The sequence below is a fragment of the Mytilus californianus genome, unplaced genomic scaffold (genome assembly GCF_021869535.1).
Source record: "Mytilus californianus isolate M0D057914Y unplaced genomic scaffold, xbMytCali1.0.p SCAF_9, whole genome shotgun sequence".
Classification (NCBI taxonomy): domain Eukaryota; kingdom Metazoa; phylum Mollusca; class Bivalvia; order Mytilida; family Mytilidae; genus Mytilus; species Mytilus californianus.
The window spans coordinates 39,090,497-39,101,805 of record NW_026262745.1 but is presented as its reverse complement, the minus strand read 5'-3'; the positions used below and the strand labels follow the sequence as shown (position 1 = coordinate 39,101,805).

Sequence of the window (11,309 nt, the reverse complement as noted above, 5' to 3'; positions counted from 1 at the left end):
CTCGAATTTAATATTGATGCGCCATTTGTATATAAACTGTCCGTTGTAAAATATTTTATTCTTGTTTATTTTTGATGATCAAGGCAAAGGTCAGGGTGAATATGTATTTATTGCCCAAATGAAAAGCGCTGGTTTTAGAAAGAGTTGTCATTTTTAGTACGATTCGTAAGCTCGAAGTTAGCAGCTGTGAGCATTCTGTTATTTAAACGTTTAATTCTATATAAAAAAGGAGCAGATACCGAAGGGACAATTAAAAATATGACAATAACTCTTTATAAAGTATAAATTGACAAAGGCACACTGCTTGGCACCTACTGACATGTCTATTTTCTTTACAAACCAATACAATTAAGAGTGCGTTACTTGTGGCTTCGTATAAAACACTTGTGTCTATATGTACTATTATTTTTAGTTTGAAGCCCCTTAAATATAAATCATTTTAGAAATGATTACAAGGCTTTGATACTAGTGTTCAACAAAGTGACATTAAAAGGGAGATAAACATCAATAAAATCTATATAGGTTGATTTCACCAAACATCAAAATTATAATGCAGATATGTGGTATGTCTTAAAGGATAAAACTAGTTCATTGCAACCTTAATGGATAAAAGGGGTATAACAAAATGGGTATCTACGCGTCGGTTTGGTTGTTACGGATGTGTAAATACCTAGGCAAGTCCGTTTGGATTCGGAAGTTTAAATTAGCTGCCATGTGCAGGAAAAGTGACATGCTCTGTGTACGTTGAAGAACGCTAGCAATAACTCTTTCGGATGTAGATAGCATGTTGAATTGTAAAATGTCTTCCCATATCAAGCATGCCCTCTTTCATGGAAGCAGTCGAAATGTCTCCCCTTCATCTCGGACGACCAACTTTACAACAAATTGGATATCATCTCAAATTTTATACTTAGATTATATGAACAGAGCTCGTAAATGAAGATACCAACCATATATAGTTATTTTTCCTTTGAATTAAATTTAAGCAACAGAAGTTTACCGATGTTCAAACTCATAAAGCTATTTAACAAGATACAAATCAAACAGGCCACCAATTCATCCACTCAAATTTAGAACGTATGTAAAAGTAGCTATTCCCTGACATAAAATAGTGTTTTTGATGTCGTTGTTTACTTACACTAACCAACAAATTTGCAGAATTGAAACTTTTGTTGAAAGAGAAATATATGTTGACCATTTGGAGCCGAAATTTACTTGTCCATGAGTTTGCATTAAAATAGAGGATTAATGCGCTCCATAGTATACTTATTTAAGATTTAAAGAAAACCACGGGTTATTTTTAGCAGTTCTAGTCTTCGGAACGTTAGTATTTCGCTACAAGACTTTAAACATTGATTGAAAATTGGCATGTAGAAAGTTGATACATGCATATATGTACAATTCAGGATATACCTGGTTTCTATGAAGTTAAACTAAGGTAAAGTATTTAGTAAGCTGTGAAAATTGCAAAATTTGGTTGAATCGGTAGGGATTTCGAATTGGTGGTATGACACCTTATTGTGTCTTATTATGTATGCGTCACCCGGCCTACGATTCAACATCCATCCAATATGTCACAATTAGGAATTGGAAATAATCGGCAAATACCCGTTCTTAAAAGTTATTCATTGTAGTAAGATTTTATTGTATTGTCTTTATTGGTACTAACATTGATTCCATTTTTGATAGTTTAATACATAACTTTAAATGTATTGCTATCGAGGTATTGAAAATGCTGGTCTTATATCCTGTTTATACCGTTTATACTTATATTTTGGCATTCCACACGGTCCTGTTTTTCTCAACTGTCTTTAATCAGTCGGAGGTGTACTGCTGTCATTTAGTCTTGAGAAATATATGGTTTATTTATTAAATGAAATTTGGCTTTGGTATAGCATTTAGTAATGGTGAGTACCCAGAGATTAGTACTTAATGTATTTTTTGTTATTTGTTTTGTCAAAGAGCTTATTACATATGGTGAGTGAAGACCTCTCCAACTGATTTTTATAGTTTCATCTTCTGTTACAGTGTGTTGTTAAAATACTGTCCAAGGGTGGGAAAGGGTTGTGCGTTATCAAATATGTCAAAACCCTCCATTCTTAACGTGCTTTTCCTAAGCCAGGAATATTAAAATGTTTCACATTTTGTCTTACCGTGGCCTTTTATAGCTGACAATACTGTGTAGGCTTTAGTTATTGTTGGAGGCTGGCACGGTGATCTATATTTTTTGACATCTATGTCTTTCGATCTTTATCGATAAATGTTTTATTGGCAATTGATATCACATCTTATAATTATTCTATATATGTACATATATGCATATGATTTAACTTTTTTGATGCGTTTGCAGCCTAACAGCATCAATGTGTAAGTGTTTACAGATTGTCAGCTTTCAATCAACTGACTTTTTACATACATAGTGCGTTCTCGCAACTGTTATTATATCAATATCTCATTGTCATTTGTATTGTTGTTGTACAAGTCGATCTTCATGCTATCTAATGATTTGAGCGGCTATTTTTGTAAAAATCATCACATGAACACGTGTAACGAATTACTGCGTGCACAACATAAATTAATTTCTGGAAAATGTTCCCTTTATGTACACCCAAAAACAAACAATTTTAGACACAAATCCAGAAATATGCAACAGAATGAAAATAGGCAGTACTATCGTAGTTATAATGTTTAAGATCAAAATAGGACCAATGAATTTGAATCTTACATTCTATGTTGCAACATTTCAGCATATGAAGTATATATCTCCAAGTTGGCTCGATATAACAGAGCTTGTGTTTCTATCATTGTTTCCTTGATAGAGGGTTGCTGAGTACAGAAAAGCTATTAAAGTAAGGATTCCAAACGGTAAAGTTGAAGTTTTCCATGTGAAAGTTTTACGGACGCCATTAAGAGTTGCTTGACCGTTGTTGCATTCACGTTGCGCAGATGACCACCATTTTGTCCCGTCCTCTTTTTCCCGATTATGACATCACAGAACGAAACATAATTAAATAACCACGGTATATATACTACCAAGAAATTTGTTTTGCATGCACACGTATGCGGTTTTTATCCAACGCAATCATAGGTTTGAACGTTGTTTACAATTTAGACTAGTTTATATATATATAATTTAATTTTGGATGTAACACGTCTTCTGATTGGCTGAAAGTGTTTTGTCTATCAGCTCATACACATAATTTTGTCATGTGACCGCGACGTCATAAACGTTTTTATCATGATTTACTCCTTTTAAGAATTAAATTATAAGGAATGACTTTAATATTTTTTATGTCTATTCGAAATAACATAAAAAATGCTACGCGGGTTATACAGTGTGCACCACATTTTTTATGTTATTTCTTCATAGACAGAAAAAATATTACAGTCATTTCTTAGATATATATAAATACTCTAAATATCAGCACAACAATGTTAAATCTGCAAATTTGCAGAAGCAAATATTTGTTCTTCCCTCGCCGGGACTTCATATCACGTTGAAAAGTTATAAAGTCCTCCTCCAAAGCAAACTTATGTTATCATCTGCACCTTTTGTTTTGGACAGAGAGATGGACATTGTGATGACAATATACTATTTTGAAATGTTTTCGGAAAGAATTCTAATCGTTAAAAATACTAGTAATGCAAATAGTTATTAAATTCTAAACCAGAAAGAAGTGCTAAAATTATACACTTGTTAAGACCATCGCCCTAGCAGTAGGAAAACATTTGTTTTCTGTAGCACAATTGACACAATAAAGCGGTTACTGGTACCCACTATTTACTACTAAATTTTGATATGTTCTGCATCATGTGTATATGAAGGCTAAGAAAGCCTGAACGTGTGATCATCCGTTGCTTCTGCCTTCAAAATTGTAACGTCGTTAGTAGGGATGGAGATAAAAATTGCAATAAACTACCAAATAGAAATGAGGAGAAGTGTAATGATTGGCAGTGAGGGAACTATCAACCAAAATCCAAATGACGTGTTAGCAACTATTTGTCACCATATGGCCTTCAACGTAGTATAGTCAGCTATAAAAGGCCCGGACATGACAACATGTGAATCAATCTATAAGACAAAACCAACGGCCTGGTTTATATCACAAAACAATAAATGAAAAACAAATATGACCTTCAGCAACCGCCACAGTCGCTTGAGTGCAGGATTTGGATGTTTTTGGTTTGTCATTGTTTGCACTGAATATTTAGTTTTCTAATTTTATACCCTACTGGTAAGACAACCATAGTAGTGTTAAAGTATGTGCTATGCAAATAGAAAATTGAATATATTCAGTGCAAACAATGAACAAAAATTATCCGAATCCTGCACTCAAGTTCCTGTTCAGCAAACGACACCACTGACTTACAGGCTCCTGACAGACTGGCCCATACAGAATGTGAAGGAGTTAAACATGTATGTGAGGTCTCAACCTTTCCCTCAAAATATATTATGAAGACAATGTGTATGTCTTCTATTTGGTTTTAAAAAATCTTTGCGTACGGTCTCAATGGGAACAGTTGTGCATGACTGTAAAAGTCCTGACTCGGTACATTTACTTTAAAATGAAAGAGTAGAGTTTATACAAAAACCTAAAACAGGCCTCTTATATGACAGTTCATACAGTAATATGTAAGATTTTACTTTGAGGCGGCTTTTCTATATTAGTTTAGATTGATCTTTTGACTATCCTTTTCTCAACTTATAAAGCTAAAATTAAGTACAATTGAAAACCGTCCACTTTTGCATTGTTGACAATGTAATCCAAGCTTAACAAAAGATGATAAAATAATGGTAGAAAATGATAAAACAAACTGTGTTCAATATTATAAAATAACAAGAACTTATAAACCTGAGTATCACTATTCAAGACACCTTCCTTCGCATAATAGTATTGTACGGGTTATTTAAATTAAAGTAGTGTATATAAAAGAGGGTACTAGGTGATTACAAAAATACGTTAAAATTGACCTCAAGTTTACAAAATAAGTCTTAAAACTGCAGAACAAAACAAAATATAATGAAACAGAAAATTTGAGAACATATATTAGAGGTTTAAGTAATCAAAGCAAATATATTATACTTTTATAAAAAATTGATGAAGTGCATTGCGTGTATTTTTCTCTCTGTCAAAAAACAATGTTATATCTGACAATGAATGCTTTATCATATTAATATTTTTAAAGTTTTATCACGCTAACCTTTCATATATTATTACAATTATTTATGAAAACTGTATTTCTATCATTAAAATACTTACATGAATGAACGGAGCACAATAAAGATGCAATTGTGTGACGAATATATTTTAAAAATTCTTCAATTAAAACATATTTAAAAACGCAATCCAGATACAATGGTTCAATATATTTTAATAATTCACGAGACACTTAACAGTGACCTATAATTTCTGACATCTATACCATTTTGAATAGGATTCATTGACAATTATACCACATCTCCTTAAATGCATCTATATCTATAGAAAATGCATGTAGAATGGATTCAAACTCGACTCGAAACTTCAAGCGGATTATAAAAGAATCTGGTTATCATTCTAGACTCCGACTGTCATTGTGTATTTTTGAAAATGTACCACCTAGACTGGAAAAATGTCGGACCGATACAAACTTTCTACCAAAATTACATACAGACAACTTTAAGACGCCAAGAAGAAGGTAAATGTAGTTTCAAATCTTTTTTAACACGATATACAAGCTAAGAAACACATATTGCTTGGGTTTTTGGCAAGTCATTGTTGTACATTTTTGCAGTGGTTCGCCTCCGTGATATTTTTTAGATTGTGTATACCATTAGGAAAAGACTATTTGTACAAAAAAGTGATACAAATTACTAATGTCTGTGGTTTTCTATTGCATTGAGTCGCAATTGATGGTTTTCAAAAGGGGAAAAACCCACCGAACAATTATGCTTAATATGTGCAGGGTTGGGTAGCAGTCAAAAATAGAAATTGTACTAATATTTTAGGCCTGTAAGCGGGGGTTGGAGCATCCTGCTACCTGGATCTACCCCTGTTCTATAAGTTACATGCGTAAATTTAATATGGTGAAGTGCTGATTTGTCCCATACGAAAACAGATAGATAAAAAAAAAAATAGAAACCTCACTGTCGCATGCAGTGGTAAACAAATCCTGCATTATTAATCACTGTTTAAACAAAGAAAGAAAGAAATGTAGAAGTATTATCAATACAATTTTGTTACATTTTATATATAAGTTCTGATCGAGCCAAATTACGATAGCTTTTATCTATGTTTGTGTGGATACATGTAGTAGTGATATAAGCTGCAGGACCATACGATGTGTTTGCCAAGACTAGATTTATTTTTAGCAACTCGCGCGTGGTGACATTTAGAGAGTGGTGTAACCATTAAGAATAGATTAACCAGAAACATTTTCTGAAACGGCAAATCTCTTCATTGTAATATCATATGTTAATCAGAATATGTTTCATGCATGTATTTATCGGTTTATTTTCAGAAGGAAATCAGAAAATGATTTGCGTAGATCTAAAAATTACAAATCCAGACCAAGATTTCTTGCAACATTGTTTCCGGAAGAAAACGTCGATGTTGTGCCAACTGTGCAGGTATCACTGTAAATTTATTCAAATCTGTTTAACAAGACCAGCCTGTATGTGGATGACTGGATCTTTAGATATCTCCTGAGAGTTTACAGATATTTTTCCTTTTTAATCTATATCAACTTATTTGCCTACGAAACAATTTGAACCCGCCTTTTGTACTTTTCCCAAGTCAGGAATAAGTTTAGTGTTGTCATTGTGTCTTGATATTTTTGTAATCATAGATGGTGATATGTCAGATCTACACTGTTCCTTAGATAATTCATTCGAGGTGTCTATAGACTTGGGCTCTTATAAGTTTTGGGCATCATTAAAATCTCGTAGGCGGTCCTAGGTGGCCTCTTGTTGGCTGTCGTTTTGACGTTTATCCTTCATCTCAATATATTCATATTAAATGTTAGAACACAGAGAATACTTAATATATAACTGAAACGTTCATGCATGGTAAGCACAAAACAATAATGAGAATGAAGTATGTGATGTATAGCTTCAATAATTTGTATCATGAATAAGAAATTAAGCAACGCAAAATAATATCTATAATGTATTAAATTATATGGAGTAGGTGGTATGCATCAATATTGTTAACACAATACTAGATATGCATTATGAATGAGGACTATAAGTGAAGACTTTTATGATGAAAAACAAATTTCACTCTATGAATAAAAAAGTTCTTAAATATGAGGATACGAGACAACAACCAATGTACCAAAACTCAAAAGACATATCGTGGTCAACATGCACGGTCTTGAATTAATAATGACTTAACAATAAATGAAGCTTATGCCTCGTTCACACGTACATTTAATTCGAATTGAATTCGAATCGAATGCGAATCGAATTCGCTAATCGCGTTCACACACTCTTCTTTTTTAATTCGAATTGATTCGAATTGGCTAAATCGCATTATCCAATTCGCATTAGAAATGCGCTTTTGTTAATACGAATTAAAAGTTAACGTCGTTAGGACAGTAAAGCGAATTTGACGCGCATTGCAATTCGAATTAGAATTTACGTTTGGACGTCAAACGTTTCGAATGCGAATTAAACTAATTCGAATTAGTTAATGCGAATCGAATTCGAATTACGTGTGAACGCAGCATTAAAAACTGCAACATAGGTACAGATCTTCGCAAACTTTACATTAATTCTTTTATGAAGAAAAAGTAAATATTTCGACATTTTTCCATGTGACATCATCGAGCTTCTCATGGACTCGTAGACTTATCGTTATTCACAGTGCTGTCTACATCTTAAAAATACAAATAAGAGTCAAATCGTCCAAAATCACATTTTTTTTTCACGTTTAAACCTTTTCATTCATTATAGAAATGAAATTTGCACCCATTGATTATGTAAATGTAATTTTGCTCCGTGAGATAGAATAAACAAGAAAGAAAATAGAGAGGAGGAGAAAACAAAAGTTATTCAGGATTACCAAGCTTTTTAATTAAATCCTTTCCAAAAAGTAGTTCCTGTTACGATAAACTTTAAAGCAAATGTCGATGATTTATTAGTTATGGTTTATAAATATAAACAAGAAGTTACTATATTATTGTTTTATCACCCATAAAGAGAATGGAAAACCATACAATTATTTTTATTGCATGTTATATAGATTGTATATATTGCCTTATCACAAGGTATAGTACAATTATAGACTCTTCATTACAACCTAACAACCTGACCAGATATTGTCGCAATATTGCAAAATATAGATTTTGACTTCACAATAAGTCAATTACGATTAATCAATCTCCTCATCTGATGTTTTAAATTCACAAAATTGATTAATTCTATAAAGTAAATAGACGGATGCATATCTAAAAGTCAGTCTTTTTGAAGTTTATGTAAAGGGATGGAAACCGGTACTACCGAATCTTTCAATATTTATTTTATGCACGCATATATTCATAATCCAGGTAATATCGGTCATGTTAAAAATTCAAGTTCTTCGTTGTTCCATGGTTTCAAGTCTCGCACTTTATAGTTTGGTACGTTAAAGGACTGAAATTTTGGGATTCGATACAAAGCAGGAAAATGAATAAAAAATTCATCCGGAGTAAAACGTCCTCCTATATTAAATATGCGGACAATTTAGAAAAACTGAAAAGCCGACGAAATATCTATACATCACATAGATCTACGTCTTATGGTTTGGGCAAGAAGAGAAATAGTGGACGCCTACTGTCATTTCGTTCAGAGGGTGATATTGAAAAAGAAAAGGCAGGAATTCTCTTTGAGGTAATTTTTCAATTATTAAACTTCATTGGTTCTAGATTTTGTTTTTAATGTTGGAATGTTGTTAATATATAATATGATTTTATTTTCGGTTCCGTTGGAGATACATTTGATTGGGTGTTTCGTTTGATTGATCATTTAGAATTTAACGTCCAGTGGCAAATATCTCTTGCATATTCAGGACGAGAACAAATCAATAGGTAGTTTACTTCGTACATCAAATACGTATCTTCTGCAAAGTGAGTCGACCAGGATAAATAAATTTTGAAAGCCATTGTAAAAGAGTATTTTTGAGTAAGGGCAGAAGTTTTGTTGTATAACAGGTTACCTACCTCAAAGATTTGTTGGGTTCTTTCACGCGCGGAAAGCGTAGCATTCTCCCTACACGAGACATGGAATTTAATGTACCCATTCTAACAATACGTAGCTGTGTATATATAGAAGTAGACATAGATGGTTCTACAATATTTTCTTTTGAATTTCCAAAAGCGCTTCCAGCTTAGATTATTTTCCCTAAGCTTACATTCTGTGGTATCCGTAGAATACATGGCAATTGATTTTATAATAAAATAGTTACCCACTTTTTAGAGTTTTTAATATATGGAATTTAATTTGGTAATCTCATTTTATTGTCCATAAAAAATACATTTCCAATTAGTATTCCATTTTAAATACGTTTATGAAAAAGGCGATCGATTTTTTCGCATTTTTGTATTTCAAAATTGTGGTTCACAGCTTTTCCAGATGATTTGTCAGTAATATAATTTAATAATTACTAATGCATTTTCCATGTTATAATGATTAAGTTGCATAAAATAATTTTTGGACGTGCTTAAATGGATTTTAACAAAAAACGAACATTTTTATTTTCGTGACAGGCAGACAGATAAACCAGCAGGTATTTTTGGTATACGGATGAATTGTTGTAAAACAAAACAAGTCGTTAAAGTATTGTCGACCAGATTTTTTTATCATAACACATTTTCAGGAAAATAAATTCTTGATTTAGAAAAACAGATAAGGTTGCGTGCTGATGCAGATTATACTGAAGCAATCCGATGCCATATATAACGTAGTTCTCTAGGATGTAACATCATGCATGCAAAATTACCATACTATACTCGCACATGATGTTTAAAGCAAAAGACGCTCAATAGTATGAACGGAAATCCTAAAATAATACTTCTTTTAAAGCAACGGTACGTTCAAAGGCTTGCATACTCATTAAAGTAAACCCCGTATGATTGATTATCCATATTGCATGAAAAAGTCTATAGTTTATTGCTTACATTTTATATATTATGAAGAAGTAAATATATTTACAATAAAAGGTGTGTCTGTGTGACAAATACATTTTTCATTCTTACGATATTTTGAGAAGGAATAACTGCACAGATCTGTCATCTTCCTTCAAATATATATTACAATTGTTCTTTGTTAATCTAAATTAAATCGACGAGGGAAAGCCTCAGCCGACTAACGAAAGCTACACATATACAGCTTAAATGACCGAATGGTTTCAGGGAGCTGAACTCGTTGCAGTTGGTTTTGCTGTTAGAGGATTGAGTTCAAATCTAGATTAGAGAACGATATTTTCCAAGTCCAAAAATCTTATTCTAACATTGTTGATTTAAGTTCTAGATATATATTTTATAATAAATAACAAGTCTAAAAGGGTACAACATCACCAAAAAATAATAATAATATGAACAAATGTTAAATATTTCGGATAACAGATATCCTTCATCAGTATGATCACGATGTAAAATGAATCATATCATAATATATCTAATGAACGCCCTGCCCTGTATAGACATTGTATCGGCTATCAAATAAAGAAAACATATAGTAGAGTTCTCCTCCTCGCTAAGAGATATGTATAAAAACAAACAAGCGGTAGAACATCAAAATCTGATTTCATTTTCATTAATTCCGTAAAAAAACGTAACTTACTTCTACTCAAAGAGGGACGAAAGATACCAGAGGGACAGTCAACTCATAGATCGAAAACAAACTGACATCGCCATGGCCAAAAATAAAAAGACAAACAGACAAATAATAGTACAGATGACACAACATAGAAAACTAAAGACTAAGCAACTTGAACCCCACCAAAAACTGGGGGTGATCTCAGGTGCTCCGGAAGGGTAAGCTGTACTGCTCCTGTTCTCAAATTCTCAAAATGTTGTTATCATGATGAAGTTCTGTAAAAATAAAAATGAGATAAATTGACGTTTTTCGTATAAACTAATACAGTTTGAGTAAACTGACTTTTGGATAGAATTACTCACTATTTTTATATTGTTTCAAAATTTGAAAAATTCCAATAAAAGATTGACGTAGCCATACATTGGATATCTTTTAACAATTACTATAATGTTTCTCGATCAAGCTGTTTATTGAGGCGATAAAAACTGAACTAAATGTACTAAAAATGTGAATGCTATTAGCACGATTGTCT

General features: G+C 32.4%; 1 protein-coding gene across 2 annotated transcripts in view; it reads left to right on the top strand.

Annotated features, from left to right (window-relative positions):
* Positions 1-5,363: 5,363 nt before the first annotated feature.
* LOC127715476 (cyclic nucleotide-binding domain-containing protein 2-like) overlaps positions 5,364-11,309 on the top strand; it is a 53,909-nt gene continuing 47,963 nt past the window's right edge. The window contains exons 1-2 of one of the 2 annotated variants that reach the window (XM_052221536.1): positions 5,364-5,679; positions 6,502-6,610. In XM_052221536.1, coding sequence (XP_052077496.1) covers positions 5,501-5,679; positions 6,502-6,610 — 288 coding nt within the window. In that variant the 5' untranslated portion in view covers positions 5,364-5,500. Of the gene's footprint in view, positions 5,680-6,501; positions 6,611-8,480; positions 8,852-11,309 lie in introns of those variants that run through there. The other variant, XM_052221537.1, reaches the window with a different exon arrangement.